Below are 25,092 nucleotides of genomic sequence, written 5' to 3'. Positions count from 1 at the left end.
TCATAAATTTAATAAATTCCAGAAAAACAACTCTATGATTTATGTTATTCACGAAATAATTTTGGGGCCCAGTGAGCTCGCTTCCTCCCAATTGGGCGGTTTTGGTGCGGCAGTTACGGCCCTGCGTAGGTGCTGGCAAAATCAGCCCCCGGTCGCCCCCTTTGGTATTTTCGCCCCCTTGTTCCTCAAAATCGCCCAATTTGGGAACCATCACTGCTCTAGATAGTCTAATTATACAACTAGAGTAGGGTTACCATATTTTTGTTCATCCAATTCCGGACACTCTTTAGCGCCCACTACCGGATTTAACAATGAGGTATGAACTCATTGTCAGTTAATATGACGTCACACTAGCAAAACATCGCCTATCGACTGTACAGGAGCTTTTTAACTGGGCCATCTCTAATGTGATCTCTAGTTATTGCTTGGGTCTGCAACAGATTTCTTCGCGGTTCGGATGAAATCGCCAGCATGCTGGTGGACGTTATCCGGTCAGCCGGTTGTGTGTTTGACAGCCCTGTTATACTGTTAGGTCGGTACAGTTATCTGGTTGTGTGTTGTAAGTTGTAACCAGGTTCGAAACAACATTATTTCAGCCCCCTCCGCCAAAAAAGCCCTAATCGTGGGCCCATCATAGGGTAATCGATATGCAACTTCTTGTGGGCTTACTATATGCATCTGCTTGTTAAAATTTGTGAATGAATTCTGTCAATAATATTGGTTCTTTCATATATTACTATAAAATACATGATTAGGTTGCACATCCGGTGGTTTCCAACCTTTTATGGCCGCGAGCTCATTTCCATTTTGAAAATGTTCCGTCGTCCAGCTCTAGGAATTTACCGTTATATTATAATTGCGATTGCAAGACTAATTTCAGTAAATGATGTTTACTTTTATAAATTTTTGATGTCATTTTTTGCGAGGGCGGTGCGTGGTCACTATATTAATATTAATATACGTAGTTCTAAGTCCCGCTCCCCGCGAAGAAAAATGTCACATAGCATAAATCTGCTTAAAAATATTATCATTCATGTAGATTCACGAAAAAAACATTATAGCCTACTTCATGCCTTCAAAATTCCGGACATTCAGGCATATTTTAAAATTTTCCACCTGGACGCAGTTTTCACAGTGAATTTCCGGACGTATGGCAACCTTAAACTAGAGTTATCTTATTGTCCAATTCTGGTTTGATGTACGAAGGATGATGAGAGAGCGAGCTAACGCAATAAATCATGGATATTCATTCCCAAGTACAAGGTATTATCGTACAAGTGCATATTTCATCTACAAGCTGCAATCGTAGACATTATTCTATATACAATTTGCACAGTACATGAAATAATTATTAAACTAAGATGATAGACTTTGATTACTTGTTGGTGCGTCTTGGCGGCATCGGCAAGTATCAACTTCTAATTGGCGCTATGGTCGCATATTTCGGAATACCTTCTGGATTGAACGCTATCGCCTCAGTCTTCATTTCGTATTCGCCACCTTACAGGTGAGTATAACCATACATAAATATAATGGTGAGTACGTAATGTGTACAAATAATACAAATATTTCCTGGCGAGGAGTAAGCAAAGTTGCATATTCAGTTACATTGTTATAACCATCGAGGTGTTTCGGGGATGGTGATGCAAACGAACTGAAAGGTTATCGAGTCAGGAATACCATTTTATCTCATATACGCTTTCCCGCGCCGCGCGGAGCTTTCCAGGAAAACTGTTGATACCAAGCCTACCTCAAAATACTGTAACCCCGTTCTCGGGCTGTGTATCGAATATTTCACAGAAATTTCAACCGAATGTCAAGCATATCAGTGTATGTGTGTAGTGTGTTTCTATTTAAATATTTCAAGGTTCGAGCCAATCATCAGTATGAATCGGCGTTTTTCTTTCTCTGTATCTTTGGTATACTCTTGGTTACTTTGCTTAAGATGTGATACTGATTGATTCGAGGTGTTAAGCATTGCCACTAATCCTACGCTTATTTGCATACGTTTCTTCGCAATCCATGTGTGCTTATACTAATTTGCCAAGGATTATTTAGATTAAAATGTTGTTTTTAATTTTTGATACACACAGTCTTTTCGTTAACAATGCTGTTTTTGTAGAAATACATTGGCCTGACCTGACCGTGGCCCCAACCCATAACCTACACTGTAAACGAAATGTCACGTATTTCACCAATTTCCACCGTAGCCTGGGGTATAAATACGGTAAACGGTATTTTCTCATACACAATATTGCTTTCACACTCATTTCAATGGCCGGCAACGACTTAAAGGGGAACTGTTCTCCAAATATGATGTGGTCTCAAATTAAAGACAAAATTTGAAGTATTTCACACCGGCATTAGCTCGCCGCCAATGCCATTGGTCGGTAGGTCGTGGATTCAATACCCAGCCTGGTCAGACCGAAGACCTGATCAGTGAAACTGGTATCTGTGACTTACCCCGATTGGCGCTCATCATGTCCAGGATAGAATGTATAGGGTGGTGCAAGACTACAAGAAAGGCTTACAAGGGGATAACTACATCTTCCCTGACAATAGGGGCATATGCAAGTTATGCACTTAGGGTTGCATTTAACAAACATCTATTTAAAACGAACATGTTTAAAACAAGGCCCTAATTCGACGAAACATTTTTTCTACAGCCATGACGTCACGAATATTCAATTGTGACGTCATAGTGGTTTCGCATTAACAATTGAAAATATAGCTCCTATGACGAAATATCTGTACTATTAACGTTGAATCGACTATTTTTAGGGGGTTTCAACCACCCCATATCGATATATGTCGGCTCTAGCGGGAGGTAATTGTCCGTATGCTCATATTGCCCAATGCCCATACAACATGTTTTTGGAAAGTATTTACACTATTACGGCATAATATTGCAACTTTAAAAAAAAAATCCAAAAGGCCTTTGTTTAAAGCACTGTTCCAAACATGTTTTAAACAAAGAGTTTTAAAACACCGTTTGTTTTAAATGCAACCATGCATGCACTCATGACATGCATACATTAGCACGTATATTGTGTATGTAAATCATGAGTTGGAGTATATATATTCCGCAAAAACATTACGAACAAAGATAAATGACGTACTATTCCTATTACATCGTATTCTAAGTGCAGCTAAAAGATAAATAAAATTATCCCCATTACACTACAGCTTCATAAACATATGTATGTGATGTTGCTGCGGCTGCAGGTCTTCTCTTTCTAACACCAGTCGAGGTTTGGAGGCTCGACAATTGAAAGTAGTATCGAAGCTATACTTCTCGTTGATATAATTGACTCTAAATGACAAAGAGCGTATGAATCCAGTACTAGAACGAAATCAACGCTAACTACATACTCGACTTAAATCATCAAAATGACCGCGATTCAGATTCCAAGAACTCGAATCATTTTTCCTATCGTTACGCAAAAGTCATGCTTCGGCTACACCTGATATGTCTTGTCATTCATTCGTCCATCTCTTCTCACTGCAGGTGTCTGATGAGTCCATTCGACAATCGAACTGCATTTCCTGATCTTAGTGACGCCGCGCTAATGAATGTAACAACACCGCTGGATGACGAAGGAGTTCCATTGGATGCATGCGTGAAGTATGAGAGCGGATTCATTATGTTCAAGTCGATGTTCCGTTCAGGACTTGAAACTCCAATCAGGCTCCACAATCAATTTCGTATCGTGTTAAAGTCCTATTCCAAATATGGCAATGACTGAATTTGTGTAATTGTTGTAAAAACTGAATGTCAAGAAATATGTCCCTTGAAAACGAAATCCAGACTCAGCATAAACGTTAACGCCAATCCATATCCCATTAGAATCCGAGAAAAATCATCAAACCCATTTTTGGGTGAAATCCAAATCCATACTAAGTCTGAAAAGTATTGCTATCGACTTGCTTTCAAACGGAAACATATTTATAGACTAGTCCAGTAGTGGGGTTGCTATTTCTTCAACTGAGATACATGGCCACACATTTTCTATAGTGACCTCCAAAGAGTCAATAGCATCCGTAGCTTTGCGGAATTGATGGAAATTTGCGAATAATTGCTTAACAGAGTACCCATTCTCGTGACTTTCCGACTTATCATTCGCAAGTCAACTGTGGTTCATGAAGAATTTGTTCATGTGTACACAATGCATGATAAAATGACCCGCAACCATGCAGCCCAGCGTGCCACCACTTCAAAAACAACTGCATAACGGAACACATTCACTCAAAACGAAGCGCTGGTGCGGTTAGAGCCCTTTATTACCACAAATATTAATATCTTCACATCAACACAAGATGGCGCGATATGCGTCGCTATGAACCCGCATGAGTTGAGAAAATTAAAATATACAAGTTCGAAATCCATCTCCGTTTATTAAAAGTTGCAAGTACAGAGTTAAAAACTGGTCTCTCGGCTGCGTATTTACGAAGTTCGCCGTGACCAGAATTTCAGTAAAATATGTCGGGTCTTGTGTCGTTTTTTATTTTGTTGCGACTGTTTATTTTCGTCAGATATTCCTATGACACGTCGTCCTGTTTGGAACGTTCGGATTTATCCTGTGTTAACATCTCCGCGAGCACAGTTGGATGTGGAGAATATCACTTTGACAGCACCCTATTTACAGAGACAACTGTTTCACAGGTAAAACGTATTATCAAGTCTTTCCTATAACAAAAAAAATGATTGATCAACCAAAGTCAAATTAATTGTCACTCAAATAAACAGAAACAATAACTTAAATTGTTTCACACGCATCTAAACAGTGACTCAAATGAGTTGCCAATAAGCTGAGCACCCATCAAAATAGTCCAGTGGTTCACAATCTTTTTATCTTCATTCCCACTTCAGATTTTCTCCGCGTCTTCATTGCCCACTACCCGAAATTCCTATATACCCTTTAAAATATAGGGACACCGTATTTTGAGATCCTAAATGTAGGAGACTTTTTTAAATTCTGAAATCTACCAAAACAAATGGTGATTTCGAAAATATTTCGACCGATAGTATTGTGTTCACTAAAAAAAGTTCATCACTTTGACTCGGCTTTAGATTTTTTACGAAACTCTGACGTTCACTATGTAGGAGTCGCATTTTTCGGGGCATTTAAATCATTTTCCTAGAAAAAGAGGACAAATTCTACAAAAAGAGGACAATCAGGCGTCCTTCGAGGACAGTTTAAATTTATAATTTTCCATACAGACATCACAGAGCAGCAGGACCGTAACTGTCTCACCCCAAACCCCACAATTGGGGGACGAGCTCAAAGAGGGAACAAAATTATTTCATGAATTACCATAAGTTTTTATGGGAATTATGGAAATTTCCAACACACGTCACTCAGCTCTACCGGTAAATCTTAGAAAGTGAGCTGAGAGAGGGTAAAAAATTGATAGCAGCCGACCGATTATCGATATGGTCGATTATCGAGGCCGATAATTGGAACTTTCCCGATTTTCAAATTGGGTCCATGAAGGCCGATATTTTACATAAGAATATTGCAAATTCAATCCTCCGTGTTCTCAATCTCGAGAAATCGACGATGCAAAGGGCGGTGATGCGTGACAGATTTACACTTGAAGAACAGGTTTAACTGGTGATCATGCAGATTAACTATGCTTCGTGCATTACAATTTACCTGTACTGGACTGATCGGCAATTCTGTCTAACGTTTTGCTTTTTAGGTTAGACATAAACTTCATTTAATGTGCAATTGGGCATATTAGTCAGCAATAATTCTTTTTAATTTCAGTTTGCAAGTTTGTTGTTCAGCGTTTTGTGGCATGTTCAAGCGCGATCCCGCCTAATAAATAATACGTTATGGAAATGGTTCTCTGCTCCTTCCATATTAATATCGGCCTATGTAATCGGTTATCGGCCTTATGAGTATGTTGATAATCGGTATCAGTATCGGTCAACCTCTAGTATATATATGCAATCCTCGACCGATTCAATCATGAACTATATGATTATTTCAAGCTTCGCGTGTTTAGGTGAAATATGGTAACTCACTAAACAGTACATCAATGTAGCTTTTAAGTAACGGCAAAAGGCGTATATGCTGAGGGCGTCTGAGGGGCGAAGCCCCCCATCAGTTCGGTTTATCACGCTATGGGGGCCCAAGACCAATGTTTCGTCTAATCTTTGGCGAGTCTGCGCACATTCACTCACGCACTGCGCTGATCATTTGACAACAGTGCGTAGCGACTAAAAAAGGTCATCACTTCGAATTTTCTGTGCGTAACTTAGATTTTCTGTGCGCAGAGACCGTCTCGGCGCTGCGCACCTGCGCAGCTTCAATCAATCAATCAGGTTTAATAATACTTTCATCGTTTCGAAACATCACACGACTGCGATACAATGAAAAGATGGGTGTCGGAACAACTTCGAGTAGCCTTTAAGATCAGACACCCACCTTAGTCTAGGAAACATTGCCCAAGACCAACGTTTGGGGGAGGGGGGCGGCTGACGAAGTGCTGTTTCGGTCCTGCAGAGCACTTAACTGGTAACGGTAATCGTGCATATGTCTCCGTAAATATGTAGACTATCCTGTATATAATCTTTAACAAATGCGTCTGTTACCCACCAGAAACCATTGAGTTCTCCACCACTGAGGAATTCGCCACCGGCTGCATGGGAGCCACTGATATAGTCAGATGAAGTTATTATCGATACGATACGCATATGAATCGAAATTCATTCATTCTTCAAATTTAGTTTCAGCTCGTCTGTCAGCGCAGAGTATTAAACTCAGTCAGCAGTTCCATGTATATGGCCGGATTATTCATCGGTGCTTTACTTTTCGGCAATTTATCAGACATGTATGTATACTTTTGAATTCATGAGTTTACAATTAACTATGATTCATTCCTCTCATGTGTTCCGAATCTGCTAGGGCAATGTGATTATTGAAGCAATTGGACATGTTACATTGAGCATTGAAATTGAATATCGGATTATATTTAAACTTACCATCAAATCCTTACTGTTGAATTGAAAGTTTTCGAATTTAAACATGAACTTACTGAACGTGATCCAAAATACCTATTTGTTTGTATTGATCAAACAAAATTTCAGGTTGGGGCGTAAGCTGGCCGGGATTATTGGAGGGTATGGGACGCTAATCTCAATGCTTGGAGTAGCGTATTGTAACACAGTCGAGACATTCATTGTAGCCAGATGTTTTTCCGCAATTTTTGCGATGGGAACGACCATAGCAGTTTTCACACATGGTAATAAATCAGAGTCACCATTCCCGATTTAGGAAATTCGTAATGGAATTTCTATTCCAGTGATGGAAATCGTGGACAGCAAATGGAGGACAGCATTGGGTGTCGGCTTTCAAATTACATTTGCCATCGGATATATGTTGTGGTCCGCAATCGCTTATCTGTACAGAGATTGGCATGATATGCAGGTGATGACTTTTCATTTAGTTCGTAATGAATTGATGCGTTGGAATCCGCATCAAATGATATGTTAAGGGTATCGTGTAGAATACAATGAAAACGCAGAAATTGACGAAAAATCGACTTCAAACTAGCGAGGGTGATGAACAAAGGGTGAAGAAGTTTAGCCTCTGAACCCTGACTCTTAACGAAATGAGAGTGTATTTCCACCCATGTACCACCCTGATATACGGGTGTGAATATACACCCGTGTCACACGAAACCTGAACCTACCTCAGACTTATACAGCGGTGAACAACGTGAAATATGTCATATGTATTTCATCGGGGATATTTTCATTGGTAAAATCTTCCATATGTGGCACATATTGCGTGGCGTGTACTGAAATGCTTTTGAATGACGTCTGCCGATTGCGAGGGGTGTAATCAATTTCATATTTATTTTATTTTAGTTGGGAGCACTTGTAGTATCTTCGCCATTTGCAATCATTATTCTGTTCGTACCGGAATCGCCGCGATGGCTTTTCACTAATGAGAAAGACAAACAAGGAAAAAAGGTTTGAACGGCTCTTACCATCGAGCATAAGTTTCTGGCTTATATTTTCTATATAATAAGGTATTATGCCTTGGTTGCAGGTAACGCTGATCATGGCCAAATTAAACAAGGTGGAGTTGTCCGAAACAATTTGGAAGGAGGCTGAGATAAATAACGACAAGGTTAGTATTGAAAGGGACCTTGAAACGTTTTACAGAAATCGTTTACATTTCGTTTGAAGAAAGTTACCAATTCAAGACACTCGACATTGGAATTATTCCGCCATCCCGGGACACGGATTCTTACAATTAAAGTTGCATTTAATTGGTAGGTATATAAACAATAGACATTAACAGTCTAGGTATGGCGAGATAGCGTAGTGGTATAATCCATAACTGCAACACCAATGGATTGCGGGTTCGAGTCCGACCGAGGTCAATTCCAGAATTCCTACCAAAGTGTTTGAGGGTTGTCTATGCTCCTCCTCGCCATCTCATCCACCTAAGCGGTGTCTGAGAAAAGCCCAGAAGTGGTCCATGCTACAAGTTGACAGCGGCGAAATTAGAAATAAGGAACATCGGGCTCTTGTATAAATGAACATTGTAGTCGTAAAACACCATAGATACCATATAGGCTTACCATACGTCCTCTTTTAAGAGGATTTGTCCTCTTTTTTGACTTTTTTGAAAGTGTCCTCGGAGGACGCCCTTTTGTCCTCTTTTTTGAGATTTTGTCCTCTTTTTTGAAAATTTAGGTCAGATTTAGAGGAAATTGCGAGTGATATGCCGCAAATTAGCGCAGAAGTGAAGCTCCGGCGGGTATTTCGGAGGGAAAAGCGGTGATTTCAGCTCTGAGCGAAAAGAAGACCTTTTTTTTTTTTTTTTTTTCTAGTCATCCACCTAGCAATGTGGAGTGGAAAACGTGATTTTGAGCTCTGAGCGGAAGTGATGACCTTTTTTTTTTTTTCAGTCAACCGATCATGAAGTGGGGGAAATTTACCGGTTTTTGAGAATTCTTCTCCAGTTTTGCATGTCTGAAATTTCTGAAAAAGTGTCCTCTTTTTTCATTTCCGAAATATGGTAAGCCTACCATAAACAACAACAACAACAACACTGGGTCTGTAGTTTCCGATTTTGAGTATATTTTAATTCGTCAAATATTTTCAAATATTGATTATATATCCAGATGAAGATGCATATTCATATAGAATACACCGCATCAAAGTTATCAAACTCACGGAAACCATTGCAGTTAAACTCTAATTGATTGTAAACAACTACATTTTGGGTTGATGTAAATCCAATTGTATTTATATTTGTAATTGGTTGCAGTTCAAAAAGTGTTATTGGAAAGTTGTACTTGTAGTTTTCGGAAGAAAATGTTTTGACGCGATATTTGGGATGCTTTGTTTTGATAAAATGGAGGATCAATAACTTGAGGGGCATGTAATATTGGGACATGTTTTCCGCAATCGTATCGTTAAATTAATCCATCTGTTGTTTCAGGGCTGTTAACAGTATGGTGTACTACGGAATAAGTTTAAACGCAGGATCGCTGGCCGGAGATATCTATCTCAACAACATATACGGTATAGTTTGGAGTTTAACGATCATATTTTCAATGCAACTGAAATTGGCATTCTTAATTTCAGCCGGCATTTTCGAAATAGCCAGCTATGTTGTTACTATACTGATAATGGATCGTGTTGGGCGTAGATTATTGCTCACGATTACGTTAACAGGGGCCGGTGTGGCGCTGCTCATAAGTACAGTTGTGAATGAATTTTCAGACCGAAACCAAGGTGAGTGTGCGACTGTTTTGACTCGACCATATGCATCACTGGATCATATCAAATATTTTGCAGCTATAGGTCTGAGCGTATTAGTTAAGAAATATTATCAGTGACAATCTGCTGTTGAAAGTTACGATTATCACATTACTTGAGACATTGGTAACTGTTGCACATATACTATTGTACATACCAAGTGCTGGTTGTTCACTGTACTTTTGTAGTAATCTGAAACTTTGATAGCCTACTATTAGTCGCCAAGTTTGAGTGACTATGACTCATTTTAAAAGTGGTCTCCGGTATGTATACGAAATAATGATTTGATATTCGTGTATAATTGGTTTAAAACGGACTCCTTGCTGGGTAGTGCGATGTGTCGTTCGTTGTGTGAACAAATTGAACTGGACTGCTGTAATATACTCTGCTGTGTGTGAATTGAAGTGATGCTATCTTACGTAACAGCGGACTCAAGCGGCAGATAGAACGGCACAGATTCAGAATTTCATCATCTGCTAAATATAATCTGGTTTACGTCGCCTTCTCATTCGTCATTACACTATAATTCAGAAGGATGCTTGTCCAACAATACAGTGCCTCCGCAATCTCGAATATGAAATTTTATGGAAATATTGTGTGTCAACATGGTTCGCACCAAACAAATATTTTACATTATTGAAAACGCCCGGTAGCGCACCTATTTTATCAGAACCATCATATTAATAATGTAATGTACAAACTTAGGAGTTTAAAAAAGGTCCTGGCGTGCAGGGCAAGAGAAAACGAATAACTATCGTCGTTTACTTGACGCAGTACAACACAATTCAGTAATTGTAATCAAGTAATGATAATATCCGATCAGGACCGTAACTCCCGCACCCCAGACCTCTCAATTGGGGGGGGGGCGAAGGAGGCCTAAAATTGTTTCGTTCATTGGCATAAATTATAGAGTATTATTGAAAGCCTTTGCAACTTTTTCCCAAAAAAAATCGAGCTATGCACGATTTCAAGTTGCCAAATGTCTCTATATTTTGGGGTACTCTTAGCCCAAGAAAAATACGCAAGATTTATAGAAATGGGCATATCGGCGTCGGCCTTTACCGCGCCACGATGCACCGAAACATATAAACTTTTTGGACATGTAACATTAGACTCCAAAAAACTTGCAAGAACGATCGGTCGAATGGTCTGATGCATTTACCGATCAGAATTATGTATTCAGGTCTTTTTAAAATAGGACTAAAATTACTTAGCGATACATAAACTTTGGACATAGTTAGGGTTACCATACGTTCTCTTTAAAGAGGACTTACCCTCGTTTTTGACTTTTTTGAAATTGTCCTTGGATGACGCCAACATGTCCCATTAAAAAAAAAGGTTAAATACAGGGCTAAATTCGACTGAAATACCGTAAATCAGCACTAAAGTGACGCTCCGACACGTATTTCGAGAGCATGACCGGGAAGTTGACCTTTTTTCGGTTAACCGACCACGATGTGGGAAAAATATACCATTTTCAGGTATGAAAGTTTTGAAAAAGTGTCCTCTTTTTACATTTCCAAGATATGATAACCCTAGACATAGTACAAGTGACGTAACCCGATGATATGGACATCATGCTACTGACTCGCAATTATGTTTACACTAATCTTCTTCTGCGCATTGTATGTAGGTTTGATAACCACCGGAGTGGCATTCGCTTTCGTGGGTAAGGCAATGGTATCAGCCTCGTTTGCAATCGTTTACAACTTCACTGGGGAGTTATATCCAACTGTTATAAGGTACGTTTCGACCTTGGATCTCTCAATCCATATTCATGACATTTCGTAAGAGGGCAGATGCTAGCAGAGGGCAGCCATACCCACAAAAACTATTAAAAATTTCCAAGATATTTAGGCCCTTCGAGTGGCATATCTATAGGGATTGATTGGTAGAGTTTCCAGTTCTTTTGAGAAGGTTATAAAACATAGTTGACCCTACATATAATGAGAGCCTATACGTATCACAATAGTGATGCCTTCAAGTCGAATATTTGCAGACTAAGAATGAATGCCGTCTATTTCAAGTATCGATCGATATTGAACGTTGAGTGCGCGTCCATTCTCGCTGCTCAGTTGAGTACTGATTTGAAACTGCGATTACATACTTATAGGGAAGTATGGCCCCCCCCCCCCTTCCCAATCGTCGGGCCACTACTGAGTGACTACATCCCAACACTGATATCACCAGTAACTCCATCACGTCAGGTTCATTGTTTAAGATGCTTTACCTATTTAATTGTGGGAAGAGCATGCGCAAAGTACATGCATCATTGAATTCGAGAGCTGCTGGGAGCTCGTAGCGGCACAAAACTTGTCGGTTTTGCTTGACTCCGCAATATCGTATGTCGACATTTCTGTATCTATACATTTCAAAAGAAAGTTGACATGAAATTTCTATATTCAAATTATATTGAATAAAATCCACCCAAGCGCCATCTTCCTCCTCCACCTAATGAAGGTTGATGCTAGCGCATTGAGACAGCAGAAGTTACTATTTCAGTGCGAGATGCCATATGACAAGAAGTCGAAAGGGTACATAAGAGAATTACAAATGAAATTATAAACACAAAATCAGGAGCCACTTATTTCATTCGCTCAGCAGAACCTCACAACATGAAATAGCATTTTGCCCACGGCAATATATACCGACAGTGCCGATCCGAACGCATTTGAGTATACTTTTTGGCAAGAGTTGAGTGACGAAATCTTTGCTGAGTAGAGAATCGCAACCCACTAAAGAAATTGCCCAGCAAACACTCGATGTCCAGTTGACTTCCGGTGGAATAGCTGGCAGGACATCCGGTTACTTCCGGCCGTTACCTCCCTGGAGTGGGTTTGTCGACAACTAGAGACGTCCTGTCCACTCGCTGAGTACGTCCGCAATGACGTGCTGTGGACATGGAGAGACTCGTCATGGACGCGTCTGACCTAGCCTGGACGTCACGTGGTTACCTATGGACGCGCCTGACGTACTGTGGACATGACGCCACTTCCTATGGACACGCTTGACGTACTGTGGACATGACGTCACTCCCTATGGACACGCCTGACATACTGTGGACATGACGCCACTCCCTATGGAAGTGTCATTCGCCCCCTTTATCATCTCCACTCCATACCTGGTTCAACGCCTCACGACTAACAACATGGGATACAACATCATATCAGCTCACACACAGCGTATATTGGGTGAGTGGGGAATGAAACTGGCAAAATACAAATACGATATTGGTTATTATCAACGAAACTACAACTATCTAATTTACGAAACACAAAATGTGAAATAAGGCGAGAACTACTACCACTTAACACAGTTAAGGCTGAAGTAAAAAATCATATTGCGACAAGCAATCACAGAAAATGTGTCACAGGAGTTTAGCAAACAGCAACTGCTAATACCACTCAAACTAATGACAAATAGTCAAAAGTAAAAAAGCATTAATTACATAAAAAAAGGTGTCACAGGAATATAAGACACTGCAACTGTTGGGAACACTCGAAGCTAATGGAACAGTCCATGTGCAAAAGATTGATGAAATGAAAGAATGGTATCGCAGGAATAAAGTAACCGCAACAATTTAAAACGAGCATTACAAAAAGCGTTCAGTAAAAATTCACTCTGCAAGAATTAAATCAATGCACCGTTTGCAGATGTCGAGTGCCTATTCTTTTTCTTCGTCAATCACAAGTGGCTGCACCAAAACGTTTTTTCTCGGCGCTTGTGGCTGAAATATATACAGCAATGTCAGTGAATTCCGTATGTTGCCTATTTCTGCTCGAAGTAGTTATACAACGCCTTGGAAAGTGCTACATATGCTTCACTACAGATTTACGTTACTTACCGGTACATGTCTGCTTGAGAACTAACTCCTGTTCGACGAAGACCACTTCTCGAGTACTTATCAACTTATATTTCTACTTCCACTTGAAATAATCTTGACATACCTTGAAAATTGCTACTTCTACTTCAGTTGAAATTCATGATGTTACTTCTACTTCAGCTTAAGTACCAAAAACGACTACTTTTACTTCGGCTACCCATGTTCGGACCATTACATGGTAAAAGAATGAAACATTACAACCCAATCTACCATTTTCAAACAACTCGAGTACCTTTCAACTTCAATTTCAACTTGGAGTAGTTTCAACATACTTCGTAAATCATTACATACTCCAGTATAAATTCCTGTTACTTCTACTTCCACTAGAGTCCCAACGTTGAATACTTTAATTTGTTAAATGCCACTTACGGTTATATGCAAAAATCAAGCGACACCTCGACCAAATTTACGACATCACACTAACGGCTTCCTTGAGGTAGGTTTAACATGTCTTGTAAACCACTACATATACTTCACTAGAAATTATGTATTACTTGAGCAGTACTAACTACTTTTACTTCGACTACCCATGTTGGCAAGAAGCCAAATTCCATTACATCAGGGCTGTCAAACATACAGACCGCCCAGCAATTCTGCATAGATTGAACAATGCTTGTTTGATGCAATGCAACGTTTGAAATTTCCGTAAGAAATACTTCCATTAAATAATCACTCAACACTGCAAATATCGATTGCGGAAAAAATGCATATTGCGTTCCGAGTTCTAAAACAGAAGCACAAACGCCAAAACGGAACTGATACATGCAAGTTACATGGTGAAGACAATAGTTTCACAAAAATATAATTACAATATCTGTTGTCGCACTAGTGCAGGGCTGGCCAACCTTTTCAGCCAAAGGGCCACATTCGAACGCCGAAATATTGCGCGGGCTACTAAGTTTTCGAAGTTCATAGCTCAATAATATTGTCACTTGACTATATTGCGGGCCTGCAGTATATCGCTGGGCTCAGTTTGCCAGGACTGGACTATTCAGCGCCTGGACATATCAATTTCGAAAGCTTCGACCAACATGCATCAATCATTTTGTGCCTAGGTTTCATAGTCGACGGTCTTTCTGCGAGCGCAAACGCTAGGTCGCATATGTTGAACGACACTTTGTCTCGTAATCGAGAATATAGTTAGACTCAATCTGATACATTAGGCGTTCATTCATTTTCAAAAAGGGGTAACAATATTAAAAGCAAGAAATCGAATGACTACATGTTGCGCGAAGCGTGTAGAAAATATTTACTTTTCATAAAATTTATCGCAAATTATTCTGCTTTGTAGTGTACGAAGATCTACCAAAGTGTGACTGGCTCATGGAAATGCCAATGCGTCGTAACTGATATTTTAGTCATCACATCTCAAGTGTTGCGGCGAGACTAATCAAATATTTGGTTGGCCTTGCAAGTTCACAATCTGTGCAATTCATTTTTTTTTATAACATTACCAAGTTCGGAAATTACCTCGCGGGCCACGGGTTGGCCGGCCCTGCACTAGTGCATCACAAAAGACTCAAATGATCCCTGGCCTTGAGGGAAACCTGAATCACTATTTAAGACGATGAAGAAAATTTCAACGTCCGCGTTTACAGTAACATACTTTGTCTACCTCAACGCATACCCAGGTTTGCCGCAGTGTTCGAGTAAATTATTGGTAGCATAGAAAAATACCGACTTACATCATTGTTAGAAGAGCTACTGTTTTATTGATTTTAACTGTATTTTTCCGCCAAATCACCATATTATTGACAATTCCATTGTTTGCGAATATAGGTGCAGCTAGAATAGAACCTATATGATCCGAAATCGCGAAATATTTTCAGTTAATGAATGAATTCTGGCAATAATAATGTTGCATATATTGTGGGTCACCTCTGTATACCGCTGCCCGCTGGGCTCAATTGACCAGATCTGTGTACCGCAGGGATTAATTGACCAAGACACGAATAATCGAAGATTTCAGTGAACATGTGTCTATCATTTTGCGCAAAGGTTTCATCAACGACTATTTTTCAGCTAGTGCAGGCGCCAAGTCGCATGTGGGACAACAAGTTCTTGCATAATTGCGAATATAGTTGAGCTCAATTCCGTAGATTGGGCGCATATTTAATTTTCATGAGGGAAACAATACTATAAAAGCTAGAAATCGAGTGACAATAAATCGCGCGAAGAGCTAAGAAAAATATCAAGTCAAATAAATCTGCGACAAAATATTCTACTTAATGTTCATATACGAAAATGTGGATGGCCCCTGGCTACGCCAATGCGTCGGAACTGATATTTTCGTCATCAACATCTCAAAGTTTGCGGTCAGGACAATCAAATTTTCGTTGGTCTTGCAAGCTCACAATAAATTACCTGCCTAATTTATTTTTTGATATTGCAATTTATTTCGATAAATAACTAGCGGGCCAAAGAAAACCTTCTCGCGAGCCACGGGTTGGCTACTCCTGACCGAGATCAAATTTACTCTATGAAACAAATTACAAGATTTCTTTCTAACTCAATTTTCTGCTTGTACTGGAAGCAGCTTTTACATGCCTTATAGATCTCTACATACACTCGATTAGAAATTTGATGCTTTGCTTGGGTTCCAATGCTGATCATCTTCAACATAAAGATACGCGCTAGTCAACATGGATATACGTTGACTGCCTATATTCAGAAATAGTCACAATATCGTGGCAAGATGATGGTAAAACCTTGACCAAATTTACTTCTCAAAATTTCTTGAAGACTTATCAACGCAATTTTTTATTTCCGCTTGTAGTTTCAACAGAAATTTAGGATATTACTTTCACCTTGACTATACCTATATTCGGAAATGGCCACTTACGATTACACTCTAAAGAATTCCACAATTCAGGCTAATCCACTTCTTGATGCTCGTGCAATTTTCTTAATTTTCTATTTCCACTTGAGCAATCGCTCACTACTGCTACTTGAACTTGAGCAGAAATGTATGATATGATGCTACGACTGATATAGTACCAACACTAAATTCTTTAACACCTTCGGTTTTTGCAAATTGTATCGAAGCTATTTATTTTACCATCGTTTGCTCTCCAACTTTCTTGCCTGGGCCTGGCGCCACACTTCGCATTGTTGATGAATGGATTTCGCATCCGGTGCCTGAGAATAGATTCTGATTTTGATCATTGATTTTCGCATATCATAGGTAGGCCTACCATTCAACTTACAGAAAATGATATTATACAGGCACCACTTGTTCCGTGCTCTTTTTTGTCAAGTTGAAGCCCATGATGTATTTAAGTACTTCATTATGTTGACGGTACACTACACACTTTATAATGCATTCTTCGTGCAGTCTGCTTGACGTGGTCATCACCAACGGCGGACATTGCTGATATCTAGGTAAAAAATCAGAATGGTTGTATTCAAGTCATCCTACAGTACGCGAAACAAAAACAAACCGATGCGGGTGCAAGCATGCTGCCTATAGTACATTTACACACTAATCAGTTATCAGGTTACTGTTGGCGAGGATATTGGCTACTGTGAATTACCCATAATATGATTACATCATCAATGGTAATCCGATAATTCATTTTGATAGCCGAGATTCGCTGGGCGATATAGGCCAAACCGCGGCTCTGAGTTGAGGGTTTGATTGCGGCACATGCATTTCCTCAACTTGAAGAGGGAGTCAACATAATCTTAAATAATGCCTTCTATCACGTTTAGACAATATGCTTGTATATTAACATCAGTTATCTTGTCGCTATCGTTACTGGAAAATTTACACGGGTGGGGGGTGCGGCTATATATACAGGGTGAATTTGGCCACGGCAAGAGCGTATCATGTACTACATAGGGGCATAGTCATTAATAATGAACTACATAATAATCAATCATGGTATCCTATCAAAGTATAACTCGCACTTGTTCATAATCAATTACTCATATAGGTTGTATATGGGACATACTTTTCAGCAAATGTACTCATTTTATCAGGTTTTTGAAGGAAAATTCAGCAGAATACTTTCAGCAAGAGTTGTTAATTGGGAATAATCCACAATGGCGGCAATCAGTCACAGGCGCGACCAAACTAGTACAATCCATATAGAGTTAGCCAGTGATCAAGCAATATATATAGATGCCTTATTACATAAATTACGGTATGACCGCGCAAATACATAAGATATTTTTATCACTATCTTGAGGAATACTCAGTCTACCGACCAGCAAAGCATTGCTATTGGAATGAATCAGCAAATAGGGGTTTATGGCGTTTCAATCATACTGCAGCGTGTTCACACTTCACAGCATGGCGTATCCGCATTCCAAGAAATAACGGCGCTTCTTCGATATACGCCCGAGATCGAAACAGTGTTTCACGTAACACCAGCAAGTGCTTCCCATGAGCACGATACAATTTTCTAACCGCCAAAATAATTTTTTTTGGCCTTTGGAGAGACAGATATTAGGGTTGGGGGAGGGTTAGGGTATCCCAAGATTACGGTTGGGGACGGGGTATTAGGGAAGAGGAAGGAGGGATATTACGGTTGGACGTGGGTTAGGGTATCCCAAGATTAGGGTTGGGGGAGGGGTATAAGAGTTGGATGCGGGTTAGTGTTAGGGTCAAAGTTGAGTTTGGGGTATCCCAAGATTAGGGTTTGGGAAGGGGAATATTAGAGTTGGGGGAGGGGGGTCTTAGAGTTGGATGTGGGTTAGGGTTAAAGTTGAGGTAAGGGTTTCCCGAACCCTAATTGCCCCCTCTCCCCCAACCCTACTCTTGGGATACCCTAACCCCAACTTTGACCCTTACGCACATCCAAACCTAATCTCCCTCGTTTCTCTTCCCTAATATCCCCCTCCCCCAACCGTAATCTTGGGATACCCTAACCCCGACTTTGACCCTAACCCACATCCAACACCAATATATCCATTCCACCAACCCTAATATCCGTCTATTCAAATGAAGAAAAACATATTTTGACGTTTATAAATTTATATCGTGTTCATGGGTAAACATTTACGGGTGTCATGGGGAACACTGTTTTGATCTCGGGCGTATATCGAAGAAGCGCCGAAATAACGAGGCGTAACAAACAATGAGTGTTCTACCATATATCGATATTGAACACGAACTATCAACGAAAAAGGAGAAGCTAAATTACGCTCACAATAAGTGTATACGGTAGTTAAGTCTATTTACGCATCATTCTATATCATTATTAATTAGAACTCTTACCATTTCAAACTGTTTCACTGTTGGAGCGGTTCGGGTAGAGTTTCTGAATCAACAACACTAACAACAGACAGCAAGTCTTCAGCTTTCGCTTCGTACAGCTTCTCAATCTAATCAATGACTAATGACTGTTTTGTCTGCGTCCATTATCTCTAAGAAACTCGTCGCATCAGTCACACAGATATCAACTCAGATTCAAATGCCAGAAGCACGCGCCGTCGCGCTGCACTGAGCAGGTATCACGTGACGGAGAATGAAGAAGGCTGTCTGGGCCGCGATTGTTGAGATACCAGACTTGACGTTGACGTGTTGTGTGCTACGAATGGTCATGGCCAAAGAATGTACATTCTTTGGTCATGGCGTATCATGCTTACTGAATCACGTTGTGATGCCGCCGCCACCACATGCATCACAATTTCACCTTGATGCTCACATTCGTTCTTGTATTTCACTATATTGGGATAGTATACATTACATATTCAGAACACGTATTTCGCCATGATGTGCACTGTGCAGTTGTGCAGATGCACGCCTGGGTCCTGCTATATGCCTCTTTAGGCCTATAGTTCAGCTTATTACCAATTTCATTAAATCAATACAAAGCAGGATTGCGATATATTAAAAAAAAACAGTGCACCAATAAATGGCTATATAGCCTATATGTCTTACGATTTCGTCCGCGAGATGTGCATGTGCATCCCACGTGGGGATGAATAATGATAATATGCCATTTTGAACAGAGAGAGAGAGAGAGAGTCTTTATTTTGAACAAGCCAGCTGGACTCCATGAAAACGATATCCAAGTAGGGGTATCCTGATGAACTCCCATGTACGTGGCATCCAGGTGACTGACTACCATGATATCCTCTGGAATATTCATTGGTGACGGGAATAGGAAGATTCTAAAAATTTCTTCCACTGGAAGTCACCTGGAGTTACATAACTGGACGTCCAATTTGTGACAAACTGAGCAAGTCCTCAGTAACTAACCTTGGGAGGTGGGACGAGTTGGAACAATTGTGGACATACCAGTAAATCCAGGGGATATCGGGTGTTTGCTGGGTGGTCTCTGCCATAACTCACATATGCTGAATTTGCACTGTATTCCATTCTTTATTGCTTGAAAAATTACAGCGTTACGGTATTAGAGGTAAATCTCTGGAATTATTTCGTTCCTATCTTTCAAACCGCTTACAGTACATTGACCATCACATGACATCTCCCTTTCACTATGGGAAAATCGAGACCGGTGTTCCCCAAGGCTCAACTTTAGGTCCAATTCTTTTCATAATGTACATTAATGATCTGCCAAACGCATCAAAGTTCCACACTACTCTCTTTGCAGACGATACGTGCTTATTTGCTCGCGATTCTGACCTAGCTTCTCTCCAGCATACAGTCAACTCTGAAATGGAAAACATTATCACTTGGATGAATGTCAACAAACTAGTGATAAACCCTGCCAAAACTCAGCTGTTGATTAGCAACAACAAGGCACCGCCCACTCACACACCCCATTTTGCAATAACAATACTTGGCGTCACTGTGAAACCAACCTCCACTGTGAAATATCTAGGGATACACATTGACAATGATATGTCTTGGAGATCCCATATCGAATTGCTAGTGTCAAAAGTTTCTCGCGCTTGCGGTGTGCTGTCACGGGTATCTCGTTTACTTCCCAGATCAGTTCTGAGAACTCTATACTTTTCCATAATTCATCCTCATCTGTCATATGGTATTATTTTTTGGGGCACAACTTTCAAAACGTACTTGCAAGCCTTATCTGTTCAACAAAATAGAGCTATCCGCTCAATATGCCGTCTAGGGCCACGGGACAGTGTTCAGCAAGCATACAGATCCCTCAACATATTAACAGTTCCTAAAATGTGCTCTCTAGAAATTGCAAAGTTGATGCATAGATACCATAATGGCAATATTTCCGATGCATTGCTAGGCCTATTTCTTCTCCAAAAAGACGTCCATACTTATAATACCAGATCTGCTTCTTCTAACAACTATTTTATTCCACGTGTGTCTTCAATGGCTCAAAGATCCATTGTCTTTTTAGGACCAAAACTATGGGGTGAGATTCCAACTGAATTGAAAAATATGTCTTTTAACGAATTTAAATATCATTATAAAAAGCAGCTCTTGCAATCATAACCTTATGGCTACTGTTTAGTTTCTTCATTCTCATACCATTGAGAGTTTGGTACCGTTTGTATTGTTTACTTGTTATTTTACCAACTGTTTAGTTACTTGTTATTATATAGCTAGATTGACAGCAGTGATATGCCAAATCATTGACTATAGATATACATATATGGGTTATATGTAATTGGTATTGCATGTTGACCTATATATGACTGTCTGTTTAATGTATGAGGTGACCAGCTGACTTGAAGGCCTGAAGGTCGTATCGCTGGCCACCATTTCACAGCATTACTTTCTTACACATGAAAATAAACTTCTGTCTGTCTGTCTGTCTGTCTGTCTGTATTTATGCTTGTTTTGGAAAGTTCTTTCGAATTTTGGAGCATGTTCGTATATTTTACGAAATTCGGGAAACTTCCAGATCTAACGGACTTGGATTCGGAGCTATGACCGCACGTGTTGGAGGCATACTTGCTCCGTACATCATAAGCATACAAGATTACGTTAGCTGGTTACCAAACACTATCTTCGGCGTTTTTGCGATAACGGCAGGATTGCTATCTCTCACGATGCGTGACACAACTGGGATGCCGATGATGGAGACCATTGAAGAAGCAGAGATCTTTTACGCTGGCGGAAATAAATTCAAGTAAGTCTCGTTTTATATTTAGCATTCGTTTAATTTTGAGCTTGGCTTTGTTCAGAGAATCTATAAAGCCCTACCGATAATATATAGTCGATATCACACTATAAAATAAATATCGGTATTTGTCATCCGGTCATTGAAGTTTTTTCTGTTTGTTTGATTTTGTGGTAAATGTCGACTACTATGGTCATTTACACCAGGCCGACATTCTTCATTTTTTGCCCGTAACTACCGACTTATAGCACGGCCCGCTTTGTAAGACACCGCTTAGGCGGGTGAGGTGGCTAGGGGAGCCTAGATAAACCTCCAACACTTAGGTATAGGAATTCTGAAGTCGACCTAGGTCGGACTCGAATCCGCGACTCATTGACCATTGAAGATAAAAGGATAGGCATTTTTGACGTGACTGCATTGTAGTTGAGAGTCAGTTAACTGTACTCTGCGGGGCGGAACTCTACGACTGTGGGGCGGATTGACAAATTCTCTGGTGCTACTGCGATCCTGTTTTGAAGCTTTCGTCCATCTCCTATAGTGGAATTTTGAAATGACAGTGATCCGGTCCGAAAAACCCCGATAAAAACTAGGCTACCTTCTAACAGGAAACAATTAAACAATTGAAACAATGCTAAGAGAAAATTAAAAACTTATAGATCAAGCGTATTGTTAGTGAAAAGCACTGATCCAGCTCCTGCCGTATCAGAAAAAAGTACTGATCCGGCTCCGAAAAGGATCCGGCCAAAAATGAGAAAATCCGGCGGTATACCCAATCCGGCTCCGGTCCATACCCCGCCCTTCAGGGTAGGCATCTTTGGTACTTACTTAGAAGTTGAAGTAAGGTCGTAAATTTCTACTCGGGTACAAGTAGAAGAAACAATTTGCAAGCAAGTATTCTCGAGCTAGTTTTACCTACAAGTCTGAAGACTTACAAGTAGACGTGTAAGTAGTCAAATCATGCCCAATTGAGTAATGATTGCAAGTAGGCAAGACCTACTTGGCTCTCTAAAAAAGTAGAAGCATTTCTATACTAATCAACTCTGCTCACAGGTGTCCAGTAGACCTGGTACATGGACCGGAGACGGATTGACTGATACGGCCAGAGTGTGATCGGTACTTACTTTGATACGGCCGGAGTCGGATCGGAGCCGGATTAGTACTTTTTCTGAAACGGCCGGAGCCGTACCGTATAAAGCTGTTGAAATATACTCTCTGAAATCATTGAAATGCCAGTAAGGCCCTGAGGTGCAGCTAGACTCACAAAATTTTCAAATTGCCATATTTTAGCATCAGCACAAGTTTCAGGATTTGAAAGACGAGATGGCCTCACTCGCCAAAAAGTTAAGTCTCGTAAACTGATGAAAAAATTTGACACAAAAAATGCATTTTCAATAAGTTGTTGAAGTCGTCCTTCATTATGATGTTTTGAACTGATTTTAAAAGGACTGTGCTGTGAATATATTTGTATTATGGGCCCAATATTCATTATTGTCAGTGTGTTACTTTTATTTCCAAAAAACTGATGACAGATCACAATTCGTCAGAATAAATGCTGAATTTCAACAAAAATGTCCGTATATATTGTTTTTTGGCTATAACACATTATGTGTTCACAATAGAGAAAACTTTCTTCATAAGACAGATAGAAACATGATGTTTCCGCAGATTTTGAGCTATATATCATGACTCTACGACCAGCGGTTGCCGAGATGGGCTATTTTACACCCCCCCCCCAACGCGCAGAAATTGGGGGGTTGCCGGCTGGAAAATGGGGGTAATCCCCTGAAGTGACTTTTTATTGAAGTTTTAGGTTATTTGTCAGGATTGAGGAACCCCTTTTTGCGATTTGAAAAAAGAAGTCATCACTCCACCCTATTGAGCATGACCCTTAAGCCAGAGATGAGCGGATTGGAAATTTCTATGTCCTAATCCAATCCAAATCCGAACCTTCAAATCCATATCCAAATCCTATTCCATAACTTTTTCATATTCAAGTCCATGTCCAATCCTATAATCCGATTCCAACTGGAAATTCAGAAAAAACACTAATTTATGCAATGGAGGGATTCGAAAATTTTCTTTCACAACCAACGATTCACTTGATTCAAGATAACTTAGTAACCATAATTACATTAATAACTGATCTGAATAGAGTTTGTCGCCATTCGCCACACGATATTTCAATCTTCCAGAAAATAGGTCATTCCAATCCAAATCCTAATCCGTTCTGAAAAAAATGTCTAATTCAAATCCGACAAAATTTCACAAATCCTGTTTTTTCAAAACCTAATCCTAATCCATGCTCATCTCTGCCTTATGCATAGCCTGTGCAGTTCCAATCTCACTTGCCAGATGAGCCACAGTCGGGCAATTCACAATGTTTCGAACAACTGCATCAAAAATGTAAAAATGGCGAAGACAAACGATTCCACCGAATCCGTATCACCATTATCAGATGTTGAAGACGGTGAAAGCTCGAATCTTTTTCAAATGATTTTTTTGATTGTTCAGTTCAGGAACCACTAGTACTTTTCTACCATGGTTTCATCTTCTCCTGGGCCAAATGCCTTCGTAGTGTATGTCTTTTTCCTAATCGTCAATTAGGCGATTAGCTATAAACAATATACCAATGTAATCTTGAAAAATATACAATATGATAAACAACGCTCATATTATTAACGGCTCTTAGCCCTTCAAAGGTGAGCGATCAGCTGCTGGGCGGCTGGTCTGCTGAATGTTTTGAAAGTCACGCTTCATCGATTAGACATATGGCTCTTTTATTTATTGTATAAAATCAACATGGCAGAGTGCTCATAGACAATTTTCAGTGAGTTAAATAAATGAGAGTGCATGGGGGGTGACTGTCTACGAAATTGGGAGATTTCAAATCGTATTTTAACATACTTCTAATTCGAAATCAGACAAGAGCAATACATTTATGGAAAGAACTAGTTTCATATTTTAGGATTCTGCAATAAAATAGAATTTGTGATTCTAGCTGCACCTTAGGGCCTTACTAGATGCTATCACTCTTTAATATCGCCCGAGTATATCGGGTTATCAGCGATGGTGCTAGCTATGGCTTTTTATTGGTATAGGCTCAAAAATCTGGTGTCGGTGGGCTCTAATTATAACATTCGAAAGCAATTGTTTACGACCATTTCGATGTATACCAGTCATATTCTAATATCACACATGTATCATTTACATTACCAGAAGCGGAGATGCATCGTCTACGGTTGACGGATACCCCAATAAAGCGGCGGTACTGAACGATGAACACCATACAACTTTGTAGAAATTCAGTTTACCTCTGATTTTTATTGACTTGCACATGTATAATAGTTTAAATACCTACTTATTGCGGATATTATATCGCCATCAATTATATCGTCCAGAGTATAAAA

The 25,092-nt window shown here is 39.9% G+C and overlaps 1 protein-coding gene and 1 long non-coding RNA gene across 2 annotated transcripts; one reads left to right on the top strand and one right to left on the bottom strand.

The window, feature by feature from the left end:
* Window positions 1–1,201: 1,201 nt before the first annotated feature.
* On the top strand, window positions 1,202–25,092 carry LOC145456985 (organic cation transporter protein-like). The gene is made up of 14 exons (XM_080335135.1): window positions 1,202–1,507; window positions 3,509–3,625; window positions 4,534–4,663; window positions 6,737–6,840; window positions 7,097–7,251; window positions 7,312–7,436; window positions 7,880–7,984; window positions 8,064–8,144; window positions 8,204–8,289; window positions 9,468–9,550; window positions 9,614–9,763; window positions 11,421–11,529; window positions 21,467–21,694; window positions 24,902–25,092. The coding sequence occupies exons 1-14, from the start codon at window positions 1,362–1,364 to the stop codon at window positions 24,981–24,983; spliced, it is 1,701 nt and encodes a 566-aa protein (XP_080191261.1). The 5' UTR covers window positions 1,202–1,361; the 3' UTR covers window positions 24,984–25,092.
* On the bottom strand, window positions 12,954–19,100 carry LOC145456993 (uncharacterized). The gene is made up of 4 exons (XR_013920750.1): window positions 18,892–19,100; window positions 16,877–17,047; window positions 16,729–16,808; window positions 12,954–13,514 (listed from the first exon to the last, which is right to left on the bottom strand). It is a non-coding gene; the product is annotated as an uncharacterized LOC145456993 (long non-coding RNA).

The sequence above is a fragment of the Botryllus schlosseri genome, chromosome 15 (assembly GCF_051294905.1).
Source record: "Botryllus schlosseri isolate E-star chromosome 15, Bs_hap1, whole genome shotgun sequence".
In the NCBI taxonomy this organism is placed as follows: domain Eukaryota; kingdom Metazoa; phylum Chordata; class Ascidiacea; order Stolidobranchia; family Styelidae; genus Botryllus; species Botryllus schlosseri.
Note: the sequence above shows the minus strand (reverse complement) of the source record. Positions and strands in the feature narration are given on the sequence as shown.

Coding starts and splice junctions, on each gene's coding strand:
- LOC145456985 (XM_080335135.1), top strand. CDS start 1,362: ATGATAGACTTTGATTACTTGTTGGTGCGTCTTGGCGGCATCGGCAAG. Junction 9,551..9,613: donor CTATCTCAACAACATATACG/GTATAGTTTGGA, acceptor TCTTAATTTCAG/CCGGCATTTTCGAAATAGCC. Junction 11,530..21,466: donor TTATATCCAACTGTTATAAG/GTACGTTTCGAC, acceptor GGAAACTTCCAG/ATCTAACGGACTTGGATTCG.